The 15,826-nt window shown below is 37.5% G+C and overlaps 1 protein-coding gene across 3 annotated transcripts in view; it reads right to left on the bottom strand.

The window, feature by feature from the left end:
* Window positions 1-15,826, bottom strand: part of SUPT3H (SPT3 homolog, SAGA and STAGA complex component) — a 464,602-nt gene that overhangs the window by 111,209 nt on the left and 337,567 nt on the right. For all 3 annotated transcript variants that reach the window (XR_012496623.2, XM_074333030.2, XM_074333029.2), the window contains exon 7: window positions 3,913-3,988. Coding sequence is in view for 2 of the 3 variants with exons in the window: in XM_074333030.2 (XP_074189131.1) it covers window positions 3,913-3,988 (76 nt within the window). In the remaining variant the exon portion in view is untranslated. The remainder of the gene's footprint in view (window positions 1-3,912; window positions 3,989-15,826) is intronic.

The following is a 15,826-nucleotide window of genomic DNA, read 5'->3' as shown; positions in this document are numbered from 1 at the left end:
GAAGAGTTTTCTTCTAAATAAATCACCGAAGACCTTAAGTCCTGCTATCGAAGCTCATATGCAAAGTTGTCAACTGTGGCAGAATTATGATAATCCCCCTTAAAGCTATCTCCCTAACGTAACCAATCTTCCAAATACTCTCTGACATGCAACATTCCATCTAACTAGGAAGCTGCAATAGCTCACAAACACTTGTTTAACATCTGTGGAATACTTCTGAAGTTAAAGTTAACAGACAGCAATTTGGCAAAATCAATAAAATGTACCTTATTCATTTCTCTCTTTGACAGATTGTTAGAAACACAGAAACAGATATTTCAGGATATGATGCTCTAAATAGATATTAAACAGATATTATGCTCTAAACAATTTATTTTAGAAGTGAGAGAAAGGATAGTTCTTAATATTGCATCAGATCTGTCCATTTACGCAACAGAATTAATAGCTTTCTTACTAGATTTTAAGCACTGGGAATGCAGGGACAAAGACATCTCCACTCTTGTATTCTCAGCACCCAGAACAATGCCTGGCATTAGAAGACTCATAATAAATATTCCCAGAAGAAATGAATGAATGAAAGAACAAACAAATGAAAGATATTTCTTTAGTAGAAGGATAGGCTCCAAACATTTCTATATATCAAAAAGATACACAGAGGTCCCATAAACTCACTTGGGTTACTGCTATTCCATCAACAGGTGAAGATTCTAATTCCCTCCCTGTCACCTGGAGCAGGATGGCTTCAGGGATGGAGCCTTCCAGGGTATTGCTGGTTCCAGAGAAAGAGGCACAGACACCCCTAGTCATGATAGTTTGCTTCCATCAAGAAGTGAGGGGGCATCAGAATGTAAGAGTTCTTTTTCCTTCACCCCTCTTCTCAATATATCAGGAGAGAAAATAATCCTGGAAACTGATCAACAATTTAAATAGAATCCTGAATAAAGAGCAAAATTTCCTAGGGCTATCAGTTTTCTGACACTATCTGGGTTTTCAGTCTGTACTGGAATTAAAACAACTTTACATAATAATTTCGTATGGAATTTTAAGGTTAGTTAATTCTCACACATTTTTGTATCTTTTTCATCAATGATCACTAGTAAAATTCAAGTTTCTCCCAATTTTCCATTCTCTCACTCCTGCATACTATTCTATTATTAATGTGTCTACCCCATCCCTTCTCACCAGTCTTTTCATTCCTGACCTTTCTCTCTGAGCCCTCCGTAATGCTTATTCTACTCTAAAGAAATTCTTCTGCAACTTCAGTCTCTTCAAAATCACTGTTCTTTGGGTTAATATTATTTGAGAACAGTCTTACTCAGAGGGCATGATTTTCCCTGGGACCTTTTACAGTAAAGGTTCCTTCTTGCTTTCCTTCCACAGATATTTATTGGTCAGTACTGACCGCCAGCCTGTTCATTTTCCCACATATCAGAAGGCCTGGAGGCAATATATGTTCATTCTCTTAGTTTCTCCCACAGGGACTATATAGTACAGGGAGACAGCAAAATTCTTACCAACAACAGAGGCTAAAAGAGTATGGAATCATGTTTTAACAAATAACTGTTAGCCTACAATTTACTACCCAACTAAACTATCATTTAAACATGAGGGCAAAATAAAGCCATTTTTGAAACAAAAAAGAGAGCGTTAACCACTTACAAAGTCTTGGGGAGAATAAGATTAGGCTAAGAAGGAAAGTTTACATACTTGTCAAATTAAAAAAAAAATTCTTTTAAGTCAGGGATATATATTAAAAAGTTAAGAACAGCAACCTAAATAATAGAAATATACAATATACAAGCTCGTTGAGGAAAAATGGAAGGAAGAAAACTCAATGAATCCAATGGAACAAAGAAAAGGAGGTGGAAAAGCAAATAAAAAAGCACAGTAAATTTAAAACACAAAGTCAGACACCATATATAAACCCAGATGTATAAGTAATTAAATACATATAAATTAAATTCATCAATTAAAATACAAAGAGATTCTCAGATCGACTAAAAAGAAAATCAAGATATTTGTTTACAAAATCCACATATTATTAAACAAAAGGTTGAATGGAAAGGATTGGAAAAAGTTTTACAAATTGTAATTAAATTAAAGCTTTAAAGACTTTAAGGGAAATGACTCTCTGATTTATATAAATATGAAAGAAAAGACTAGTGAATTTGACCGGTGTCCCGATTCTACAACTTACCCTCAGCCTACAAAGCTATAGAATTGTTATTTTAAAATGCACCAGTAGTCCCAATTACTGAATGCTATGATCAACTATGTAAGAAGACATATGGCTGGATCGCAATTCCTACATCCTGGTAATTTATCAGAAGAAGAGGAATGAAAAGAGCCTAACACTCTGACCAGTGTGGGTATCAGTTCTGAATTTGCTGACCCACTTGGAGTAAGCATTCCAAACCACAGCATTCTGGCATACAAAACGGAGTCTCCCGCTATGGTTTCATAATGAAGCACCTATGAGTACCATATAAAGAAATATTTTTCAAATGCCTAAATCCCTCTTCTTTAAAGAAAAAAAATGAAGCACAATATTGCTGTTTATACTACGATCATTTTATAAAGGGAAAATATTTCTTTTCAATTTACTACAGTTTATTAATAAGTTACAAACAAAAGAATGAGTTATTAAAAATCTGATTTTCAAACAAAAGGTGCATTTGAACACTTCAATGACTGTATGTTTTAGTGTGAAACAGCACGTCTGTTCCTTTAAGTGAATTAAATTTAAAATACGATTTAAAAAAATAGTTCAATAGCACTAAATGTTACTTTATAAACTGGAGATTTATACTTATAAAAGACTTGACTGCCATTTTTAAACCTAAAAATTACTATACAAAAACCTCTCATTTGCTGAAATTGCCATGATCTGAAGTGTCATTTACTTAATGCTTCACAGATGTATGATGCCAAATTGTTAGTCAGACTCAAAGTATATTTAGTTAGAATAAAAAAATCTTCCAAAACATGTTTTCCTATATTTTACTGACATTTACATGGGGCACTATTTGAAATGTGTCATTTATTTGCACTTTATGATCTATAAATGAAGCTCTCATTTTCTTTTTCCAAATCAAAGCCGTTGTTCTTGTGGCCACATAATAGCTTTTCGTTTAAAGACACCATTGTGTGTATAATCCCTCGGACCAGGGTCATGTGCTATTTTGTCAGACTTGTAACCGGACTTTCTATCACACTTGCTCTTTGACCTTTATCCTGAGAGTCTTAGTCATCACTGAACTCTTGCCGTAAGGATGTTTTGCTACCCAGTCGAGTCCACTATTTACATGAACCTTAATGTGCTTTTAGTAAGCCTAATTTTACCACTTGGTTATTAGTGTTACAAGAGCACAGACCAATGAATTTGGCTAACACTGAATGCATGCCACAGCAGGAGGTTACAGACGAAGATGGAAGAGATTATTGATATGTTCCTCTGTGGTAATATGAGTATGCATAAATAAATGGAAATTTTGGGATTTATTAATACGTATTAGGGGCTTTTAAATGTCATGACTATACTACCAGAGTCCATTATGGGTCAAGTACAATACTGTGTAAACATAACTAAGAAACAGGAAAAGAAATTAAAATGGGAACATTAAGAAAAATGAAATTTTTTGACGAACAGTAATGTGAATAATTAACCTGGTTCTCTGTGTATTACTCACACCCTTTAAAACCTCTTACTACTATTAATTGCAAAACAGTAGAGTGGGGTAAACTCTTTTATTAGGCTCCCCTACAATGCAGAGGCTGTTTCTGTACCAGTTGTAACTATGCATATATTAAATTCACCAATTTCTAAGGAACAGAGATTGTGTCATACTTTACTATATCTGTAACACATAATCTCTTAAACATATAATGAAGGAAAATTAAATGCTTACTTACAGAAACTTAATTGTCGACTTTCACAGAATTCTGCATATTGAGCTGAATCCATAATTCGAGTTTGTCTTTCTGCTCTCTAATAGATAAAAATAAAAAAGCACAAATATTTTTTTTAAAGCAAGTAGATTATTATATATGTTTTCACAACGAAAACTTAGAATTGAAGTTCCATTTTCCTTTCCTTACTCTAGGTGAAAAGTTTAGTACTACCATAAATACCATGACACATAAAATTATAAGTAACAGCAGTTTTGAGCTTGTTTCTTTTGGAAATAAAGTTTAAAATACCATTTTCCACTCCTCTGTTATTGTCATTAAAGCAGAAGAAAAAACTAAAGGGATCTTGTTTCTTAGATTGTGCTCTTCTAAATTTTCTTAACTATACCATCCTTTCAAAGAAAACTATGAGATAATATATCAAACAGAAAAACTGTTATTAATGATTACGGTTCATCTGCCTTAAAGCTGGGATTTTTAAATATTAAAATAGGAGTCAAGGAATGGAATCCATACATTTCCCTTCAGTTAGAACATGGCGCCAGAGGTAACAAATCCATACTTTCAATTGCAAAGAAAATAAAGAAAAAGGTAAACACAACACAAATCCTTTAATCTGAGTCCAGGTATGATTCACAGTTTGGTATATAGCTTCATTCGGGGGTTTCTGATTCAGTACAGCAGATGTTTGCTGCTTCATTGTCCCACACGAGGTAGGATAATTATAATTCACCCACAGTTTGGTGGGAAAGAATATGACCGCTTCCGCTTCCTTGGCAAGGGAAGCATTTTGAAATGAGACAGGCTGGTACTTCTTGGAATGAATTTCTGGCCAGTAAAGGAAAAAAATTCCCTGAGATTTTAATTTTTTTTCTGCTTTGGAAGGACTTTTAGCAAGTTTTCTTTATCACAGTTGTTGGAGTACACAAGTACTACTTATAATGTCTGTGGATATTTTTATATATTTTTTCAACTAAAATGATTCCTTTTTCATTTTGTTTGATTTGGGTGAGTGGTCAATTTAATTCCAATGATGTATCAGTTGATGGAACGAATAATGGTACACTAGTTGCAGCTCAAACAGAAAAGACATAGATGGGGTGGTGGGAGGTAGGGCAAAATTTACTAACTACTGTGGCTCCTTCTAAGATCACTGAGTATTTTTTCCCCTTCCTTCTCTTCTGCTCCTCCCTCCCTTCTTTCCTTCCCAATCTCCCCCACGCAGACAAACACACATATGCGCTGACACAAACCCAGACTCCTCTTGTTTATCTACCCTCTAGGTTCAAGTATCCTTTTTGAACATGTACAAGTAAATATAACACAAACATGTGTATTATATACATACATATATATGTATGTGTATATGTATCCTCTTGTGTGTGTATTTGACACATCATATTTTCTTAAGGGTATATATATATATATATATATATTACTGGGAGAATTTTTATATATTTAGAAGTATTTCTTGGTATGTGAATGCATGATTTAGTTTTGTCCTAAAATGTATCTGACATGTGCCTTTTTTTTTGCTAATGGAAAATAGGAAGGAAAGGAGAATTGATATGTTTTGAACATAACAAATGAGTTACTGATCTGTTTATTAAAAATACTTCTAAGGCCGATAACACTGTATCATGTTTGTCTGTCTGTCTGTCTGTGTCTGGCTATTGCAGGAACCTTTCAGGTCTGAATTTGTAGTTCCTAGAAAATATCTGACACATGGTAAATAAACAAGAAAACATGTATGGAGGGAGCAAATGCTACCATTTTAGCCTATGATCAGGGCAATGACTTATTCCCTTAATGCAGTCAGTCCTTGATTATCTAGCATTGCGACAGGTCCAGCTAGGCAGCCGCACCCACCCCACACGTGACAGACAGAAAGGACTCAGGTAACTATGGAAAAAGACAGAAAATTCCTAACAGGATTCTTAAAGCTAACTTTTCTTCCGTCAAATCGGACAGTCAGGATTTGACTTTTACAGTTGATGTATTTTCAACAAGTATTTTTAGAAATGAAAGTTAGGAGAACTTATCCTAAGAGGTTAATGTTGCCAGGCTGCCAGTTTTAATGGGGGTGTGGCTGGTTGGAAGAGCCTGAGCTGCAAAGCCTATCATCTGATAACATTTAAAAGACATTAAAGCATAAAGTATGACAGCTAGCTCCATTCCTTTTGGACACCCTGTTCAGTGTCTACTCTCTTTCCTTCATGAAGCATCTTAGTCTGATTTCAGTTCCTCTAGCATCTAAGCAGAAACCTCAGCTCTCAGGAGCCCGATGCCGCTGGCCCTAGGGCATGTCCGGGAAGCCATTCGTAAGTGCCTAGCACACAGCAAACACTCAGAGCAAAGCAGCTGACTCAACAGCAAAGGTTTAGAGGCAGGACAATGGATGGCATGTTAGAACTCCAGGGTGGCCTCCAAGTTCATCCTCTTCAATCCCTCTCATTTAAAGTTTAGTAAACTGAAGTTGAGAGAGAAGTGATTTGCCGGAAAGTGACCACGTTAGAACTGAAGCCTAGGACTCCTGAGTCCTGAGCCAGCCTATTTTCATTACAAAAAGCTGTCTCTCACCCATAGTAATTCTGTACTTCAGTAATTTTCTTGGGAAGCCTCTAAATTCTATACACTGTCTTCCTAAAACATATCATGTAGCCACTATAACTAACATGCACAAACTGTTGATGAGAAGATAAAATTAGTGGGGCCCTGGGTCAGCAACGAAGGCTCCACCTGGGGATAACCTAGAGACGACCGTACAGACTGTAATGTACCTGACAGTGGGCGGTGTGCTACAAACATGTCGCAGGTGTAGAGAGATATCATTTCTTCTCAACCTTCTGGATGCCACATCAGGGGTGGGGTGGGGGATGGGGCGTGACATGGCGAAGAACCCCAAAAGGGTTCTTGTCCATCTACCTTGGTGTGGCCTAACAATATTGTCATTTTCTATGTGCGCCATGTCATGAAAAAGCATGACTACCGTTCAGAGCGGGTCCTGGAAGCTCAACAGGAAACCACAGACACCAACTGGGACGTGAGGATGACAAGGGTGATGATGACATGTTGACTTGTTTACTCACCATGTTGACTTGTTTACTCCTCTCTCTTTCCCATGAATTGTTTCAAATAACCAAAAGGAAGAGACAAACCTGGCCTCATGAAACGATCCAAATCATTCAGCATCTGATTGTATTATCTCCTGTCCTTGCACTATCACCTTAAATCCTGGGAAAAGCAGTAAACATCTAACCTGCATGGACTGTATTCTTTAAAAATAGTAACTGTTCTCCTTCTATAATCTCAGTGCTGGCCCAATGTTTAGCTTGGAGTTCCCTGGGCCTCAGTAAATGTTTGCTGGCCAGCTGAATGACTGGGGCAGATGGATCGATGGATGAGGCCAAAGAAATGCATATAAATCCTTGTTGGCTGATCTAAAATCAGAAACTGTAGTATCTGTAATCAAACTGTACAAATTCCAGAGAGGGTAGGCAGTTTTTTTAAGCCAAAGACCCATTAAAAAAATCAAGACATTGGACAACTATGCAATACGTTTGGTTTTTATTTTCTGTGTTGTCCTAATTCCACTTTCCCTTCTGCCTCTATTCAGATTATTCATTCCAATCTACACTAAAGAGCTCACTGGCTGTCCTTTTCTATTCATAGTATTGTAAGAAATCTCTGGAAAAAGACGCTAGGGAAAAAAATCCTAAACCTAGCAAAACAGCACCATCAGAAAAACAATGCCTACTCTTCACAAAGGGCAACACAGTAACACTCAAGATATACAGTTTTAACAGCTCCAATTTCCAGTTGAGGACCCTGAAATTTACATTAAGAAAAACAAATGAAGCATATAGTTAATAATCAAAGCTAGAAGTAAAACCTGGGTCCTCAATGACCTAGACCTCAGACTAGACCTCAGACTAGGTGATTGAGGACCCAGGTTTTACTTCTAGCTTTGATTATTACCTATATCACTGAATAATCATAGTAGCTTTATCATAGTTTTTGTTTGTACTGAACAGTCTCAGATTACATAATGCTCTTCTGGTCAGACGGCCACATGAATGCGAGGTCATCCTGAGATTAGTCATGCTTCTATGTCTGCAGGTCCAGTTCGTCTTCTGCTTAATCTGTCAAGTCTACCCAGTCCTTGGTTTCTTTAGGTATCAACAGTGCTCTTGAAGACTTGTAAAAATATGCTACATACTCAGGCTTTTCTGAAATTGAATGTTACTAGTATTTACAATGCAGCAAAGTAATACCATATAGGGGGATGCAAGGAAAAACTACTTTTGAAAGAATTATTCCTAAGATTTTTCAAACACTCAACAATATTTTAAAATTTCACTGGAATGGCTTTTAAAAATGTAAAAGGGAATAGTTATGCTTAATTGTCACTCATCTCACTACCAAGAAGTTACAGCTTTTTCTGGTTATTGTAAAACAAACTTAGAAGGCAGAATTCCATGTCAGATGAACTCATTTTTGGGTCTTATCTAAATGAAAACAAGGAAGCAAATATTTACAGATGCAAATTACACCTAGTATAATTTGTTTGTTTACCTTGAACACAACACACTTTCAATATATATTTGTTAATTTAAATTTTCAGTGAAAAGTTTTGATTTCAATGAATGGGAAATTGGTTGTGTCTTTGAAAAATATTTTCAGTTATGACAATCAACATTTGCCCCTGCCTGTACCAGTTTAGGTATGAGGGTGGATTACTTATGCAGCATGCAGTTTCACTTAAATTCTCCACATGCTTTCACTGAAGTATATGTAATAGTTATAGAAGCTATGTGCTAGAGTATCTCTTGGCGGCTTCTCAAGACATACGACATGTATCTTTCTTCCGCAATACAGAATCACCGAACAGAACTCTTAAACCAAGATGGAAGTTTATGTGCTCTCACTTCCACCTCAGATTTTTAAAAAAATCTTATTTTGATTCCTCCTAGAAGTCTTACAATTGAAATGCAAAGTCTCTTCTGCATGAAAAAGGTAAAATGCCAATGGTAATCTACCAACTACTTCATGTTAGACAGAAATGGTTGCTGAACTTGAAAACTTCAAATGGAGTGGTGGGCAGCAGCATCCAGCAACATGACAGCATGTGAATTATGGGATGTTTATGCAGGTTCGTGTATGTTGTTGTGGTCCATTTGCAAAAGGGGTACTAACAGATCCGTAAACACCACAGAAGGCTGAACACACTTAGAAACCACATTCCCATCTCACTGTATATAAGGCAGCTGAGGTCCAGAAAGGTTAAAGGCTTTACCTAGATTGTTGCAGAGGCAACTCAGTACCCAGGGGAGTACTTGTTCTGTTCGCTGGGTCAGTTTGTAATTTAGTAGATTGCCCTATCCAAGGGTCAAGTGAGTCTCCCTCAAAACATTTGGTAGATTCTTTTCCCTGCCCTTATGTCAACTGCAAAGCTCATAATTTTGGGCCTGGAGTACTGCAACTGGTTCCTAGCTGGTTCCTTCCAAAATTTTAACTCTCCCAAACCATCTGGGTACAATAAGTAAAAACAGAGAAACGGCCTTGGCACTTAGCAAGACCTCACCATAGCAGACCCTCCTCCATCGCCACACGGCTTTCATTCCTCTCATCATAAACTGAAACAAATGGCTCTCAGCAAATCACTGCATCAAATTCAAACTCAGATGCTGGCTTCCAAATGCTGGCCTAACATGGCCCGTTCTATGTAGGCAGATATTATTTTCACTAAAATGTATATTCTTTGCTTTACTCATGTCATCCTTTGTCACATCTGCCATGATTTTCTGCTGCCTGCCCCTCCCTCATTACTGTGTTGGCCATTCCCTCCCCCATCGACCCGGTAATTTAACTACTTCCCATTCAGTACAGGTACCACCTCCTCTAGAAAGTTTTCCCTAAAGATCACAGGTCACATTATTTCTCTCTTGTGATTTGTTCTTCTAGATAGTATTATACTCCTTCACTTTTCTACGTGCGCTCCTTTCGTCTCCGAACACACACGTGCAAATATTTGGAAGCACATACATTATACTTTTAATAGTACTTATCTCTGGGGGTAGTAGCACTATAGGAAACTTACTTTCCAGTTACACATTTCAGTAATGTTTTAATTTTTTTTAAGTGAATTACAATCAGAAAAAAAAAAAATTAAGTAAAGAAACCTTTCCTCTTGAGTTAATTCTGCTTGACTTATAGGTCATTAAATAAATGACCACGCACAGAAATAATTAAAGCAGTTATGCAAGAGGCAGAAAATCAGAGCAACAGCAAAGGCTCAGATATATGTTGAGAGAGAGAGGGAGGGAGTGATGGAAGAAAGGAAGAAGAGAAGGGGGGTAGAAAGGGAGAGAGAGGGGGAGAGACGAAGGGGAAGAGAGAGAGAGAGAGAGAGAGAGAGAGAGAGAGAGAGAGAGAGAGAGAGAGAGAGAGAGAGAGAGAGAAAGAGAGAAAGAATGTAACTGTATTATTTAGGGAGCCAACTCGGAATCCTGATTGATATAATTGTGATATAAGGTATTAAGAATGTGTTACAGTAATCATATGAAGTTTCCTAAAGAAATAGCTGTAGACTAGAACATTCAAAGGACTTAAAAGGAATTCTGTGCTAAAAATAAGTGAGTAATTCTCAGTAAGTACAAAGCATCAGTGATTAAGAAATACACAAAAGGATATTTGTGGTATTAGTTCATAATAGAGTTGTTTCAAAATATTGGACATTTTGGTCTATACTCTATGGTTCTAAATATATTAATCAATATGACTATAGGAGTTTTTTGTTTTCTATATATTTTAAACTATCAAGAATGAGCATGAATTGGTTGTATAAGGAAAATATAGTCATTAAAATTAAAATAGTACCTTTAAAACTGGTTTAATGTCTGTTTAAAATGTTTAAATGTGAATTTATTAAGCTAATAGTTGGGAAAATTATACACAATAAAATATTTCCTGTTCTGGGATAAAATGTGTGCTCTCTAAGAAAAGTATCATCTTTTTTCAATAACCTCAAACCATACAACTCATTTCCATGTTTGGTTGTAAATTCTTATACAGTGTTAGTACTAATTTTTACTAATGTTTTCCTGAAACTGTCAACATGCACTGTAATAATTAGCTTGGCAAATAATGTAAAAAGCTATGTGAATTTCTGCCCAAACTAGTTTTTTTTTTTTAAAACTAGCTCTTTAATGTAATAGAAGATTGACCTCTTTTTTATTTTCCTAATTGTAACCCTTTTTTGTGGTTTTTATTTGGCTGTATATCTAAAAGTGAACAGACTAGGTTAATATGTGTAAGCTCTTAAGGTATTCTGAGTAACATTCCTAAAACTTCCCGTAAGTTTATGTAATACCCAGATGAGCCGACATCGCTTTAGAGTCTAGCAAATAATACAGTTAAAGATGTTGGTTATTTAGGGTAAAACTTTACAACACTGCCTGGACAATATGTATATAAAGCTATGATTACAGAAAATTTGGTTTATACTTTCTCTTTGACCTTGAATTAGACCTTTCCATTTTGATGTAGCCAAGATCAAGCTCTCAAGCAGTCCGACACACATACTGAATGGAGGCTGGCTTCCCTATATAGGGGGAAAGTCTGACACCCTTAAAATAAAGCCTTAGAGGGGGAAGTCTGTCAGTGCAGCATCTCTCACCATCCTCCTGAAGGATGCGTGGAATTCTGTCCAGAACAGGGGAGGCCCTGCCTGGAATCCCTCTTTGTTGATACTGTGTGGTACATCTGAGTTTTTCAACAGGATCTTCTTTTCCTTTGATATAAAATTTTTACTTTAGGTCACTTCATCAGTTAACTCCCTCTAAGCAAGCTGTACCAGCTCTACCTTTAAAACCTATCTGGAACAAACCACTTTTCATCACCTCCGCTTCACTGCTGCTACCCTGACCCTAACCATCGTTATTATCCTCTCCCCCCCCAGATTACTTAAATAAGCTAATGGCTCTGCCTGCTTCCACTCTTCCACCTCTGCAGCCCTGACCCTTCCAGTCTGTTCTCCACACAGCAGCCAGAGCAATCTTCTAAAAGATGAAAAGTGGAGCATGCTATTTAGGATAAAAACTTCCAATGGCTTCTCAACATATGTGGAATAAAAAAATCCCAAATCCTCAGAATGACCTATAAAGCCCTACGCAATCTGGTGTTCTATTACCGCTCTGACCTCATCTTTTTTTCTCTCTTTCTCTCTCTCTCTCCCTCCTCCCCTGCTCCAGCCATACTGGCCTGTTGTCATTTTTCATGACAATGCTAAACACATTCCTATCTCAGGGCCTTTGCACATTGCGATACCTCTGTCCAGAATATCTTACTCTCACCCATCACTGTCTGGCTTGCTCCCTTGCTTACCTTCAGGGCTCTCTTCAAAGGTCACCTTATCAGAGGAGCTGTTTATGATCACTTTCTAGAAAACAGCAGGTCCCCCCAGGTAACTCTCTCTCCATTACCCTGCTTAATTTTTCTTCATAGCTCTAACTACCATCTGACACAATGTATTTGTTTGTTTACTGTCTATCTCTCCCCAAGTAGGAGATAAGCTCCTCGACGGCAGAGACTACGTCTCTTTTATTCACTGCTAAATCCCTAAAGAGCTTGCCACCTAGTAGATAGTTCATAAATATTGTTGGAGTGAATCCATGTATTTTCCCCTAGGCTACATATACATATAGAAAAGTCAGTGTCTCGAAGGTAGGGTTTCCCAGTTTGACATGACTGACATTCTGGGCCGAATGATTCTTTGTTGTGGGGACTGTCCTGTGCACTCAGTATGTTTGGCAGCTTGGCATCCCTGGCCTTTACCCACTGGATGTCACAGCATCTGCCCACTACTGCCTGGCTTGTGAAAACCAAACATGTCTCCACACATTGGCAGTTATCCCCTAGTGAGCACATTCACACAGAAATGAGACCCACTCGTCTACGGGGCTGGGACTCACACTGGCTGACTACACTCTGTGTCAGGTGCCAGGCTTGACCCTTTACATTACCTTAATTCTTCCAGATGTGAGTCAGTGGAAGGAAAATACTGCAGATATAATTCCTGTTTTTTAAATGAAGAAGCTATGGCTCAGATATGTTAGGTAACGTGTCTAAGGTGGCTGAGCAAGGAAGGTGTGCTGCAATCTGAAGCCAGGTGTCTTCCTCCAACCAAGGCTGTGCTCTTTTTACTGTGAACCTTCATCAATGAAAAGTGTTCGGCGCAGAGATACTTTGATAGAGGTGAGGGAAGGAGACTTAGAGCTCTCTGATTTTCTTTCTCTTCTGAAAAGTATTTCTCAATGAAATACCACAAATTGCAGGACAGAGTTCTTGGTGCCTATGCTGACTGACCTTCAAGGAACCAGCACTGTGTCTCTTTATATCTGGTATCAAAACAGTGGCCATTTCACCTGTGAGACTCACAGGATGACCATGATACTGAAGGAAGGACTAACCCCCACACTCTAGTCAAAGTGATCTTTTAAAAATGTAATCATGTTGCTGCTGTGTGCTGTTGCAGGCTGCTGTGTGTTGCCATGGGCCTGCCGTGTGCCGTCAGGAGCGGCTGGCGGCCAGCGTGAGGGGCCAGGAGCCAGCGTGAGCTGCCAACCACCGACCGACTGCCTCAGCCAGGGGAGCGCAAGGCTCATAATACCAGCATGGGCCAGGGAGCTGTGTCCTACACAACTAGACTGGGGAACAACGGCTTGAACCGAGTGGGAGGAGGTAGAAGAAGGGGGAAAAATGTAATCATGTTGTGTCATTTCTATGAAATTCCTCCTTGGTTTTCATATGATGGTGTGACAAAACTGACGGGTTTATCTATGGAGCACGTAGGAAACAATGCTCCTAAAATAATGGTCCAGAATAAATGTCGCTACTTTTAACCCTCCTGAGCCAATATAGTAGGACCTGCCCTCACCTCTCATCAGACTCCTACTCTCTCTGAAAGCTACACTATTGCTGCCAGAAATGTTAGGAGCTGCGGAGATAACTGGCTCAAGGGTGGATTAGAATGGCCAGTTTATATTCTTCATTACTTATAATGTGTTGATACCGTAGTTTCAATCTCTCCATTTACATTAGGTTGGTGCAAAAGTAATCGCGGTTTAAAAGGTTAAAAATTATTGCAAAAACAGCAATTACTTTTGCACCAACCTAATAAAATATTTTGAAAATTGGCTCTTCATATATTGAATCTTAAGTATTCTAAGAAGGTATCCTAGTAAGACAGGTAAATTATTCATTTAGCATTTTCAATTGAAGGAAAATATGGCTGTAAATAAACTTTGAAAAAGTAAAAAAACATGTTTACAGTAAATTGGAATCACACACGCTTGAAAAGTTCAAAAAGGATAAAGATGAAACTATGAAAAGATGAATAATGAAGTCTATTACATTACGAACCAGTGAAGAAATGAAGTCACCAGTCTAGGAAAAATTCTCAAGGGAATACATTATAAAGGAAAAATAGGCTTTTACAACTGGACACCATCTGGGTTAAGATCAGAAACAAAATAAACCAAATTAAATTGTTTATTCCCCTTAAAAGAATGTCCTTAATCATTTTAAAACTGAAGTTTCTTTTCTCATAACTGGCTGAGTTGTCGCCATGAGTCAGAAGTGAGCAAGTTCATCAATAGAAATCTGCCCGAGTCTGATCTAACCGAAAGCACGAGTTAACACAAAAGAGGATGATTTCCTGAGTATGCCAAGATTTAATCACTGACACACACACACACACACACACACACACACACACACACAGAAACAGACTTGACCAAATGTGACTACAATGAGAATACAATAGGAATTAATGAGACACAAATGCTATCCAAATTGCTTTTGTTTCAAATGTAATAAATGAAAATTCCTAAAGACAGGAAAAAGGCAGAAATGTCTACACATTCAGAAAATTAATGTCTATTTTCAATTCTTATCTTTAAAAAGTCTACCTAACTAATTAAAAAATAAACAAAAACAGAAATCATCTTTAAAATAATTGTGGGTTCAAAATCTTTGAAAGATAAAGTCCTGCAGAAACTTATCTCCTACAGAAGCCCTGGCTGTACTTAAACTCAGTATTTCAAAGTAGCTTGAATACTATGACAGCCTCTTGGGCTTCAAAGAATGCAGAATCGCAAAATCCCCTGGAATCATAAATGAAAACCTATAATTATGGTTATTTAACAAAATGGTCTCTGTTAAGATATTTGATGATGAAATTCCCATCCTCAGATGTCAGTGCCCAAATTTTAATCAGCCTTTACTCATGAGTAAATGTATTATAACTGTTATTTGATTAAATGTCAGTGGCCATTAGGCCCAGTTCTTAAGTAAGAAGGCTTAATGAAGGCATGCCACAGAGGGTGTGGAATGGATTACAAAGAAAGATGAAGAAAGGAGAACTGTTTTTAGTGACTTGGTGCTGTGAGGCAGGGTTTCACCTTAAATAAAGTAACCACAAAAACTTTAAAGAAGCAAAGGACAACTTTGGCAGCAAGAAGAAGGGAGGATCAGAGGTGGTAGGTAATATGGGTGAAGTCAAGTGAGGAAGAATCACAGCACAGAAAAGCAGCATTTCTGAGTTTTATGTATATTGCCTTATTTGCTGATCTGCTCAACAACTGCATGCGGCAGGAAGATCAGCTTTTAGTATCATCTCTATTTTATAGAGGAAGAAACTGCAGATCACTGACTCTCTGTGACTTAAAAAAAAGAAAAAAACACCCTATTTTGAAATACTTTTAATTCATAGAAAATGTGCAGAAATAGTACGGAGAGTTCCTGTGTACTCTTCACCCATCCTCACCACCCAAAACACTCCTTAAATCTCCTGATCTCAAGGCCAAACAGGGTGTGTTTAGTACTTGGATGAGCATTTCTGTGGCTGTTCATCAAG

The sequence above is a fragment of the Rhinolophus sinicus genome, chromosome 2 (genome assembly GCF_057876585.1).
Source record: "Rhinolophus sinicus isolate RSI-liver-muscle chromosome 2, RSI-T2T, whole genome shotgun sequence".
Classification (NCBI taxonomy): Eukaryota; Metazoa; Chordata; class Mammalia; order Chiroptera; family Rhinolophidae; genus Rhinolophus; species Rhinolophus sinicus.
This window is presented reverse-complemented; position numbering and strand designations above follow the sequence as displayed.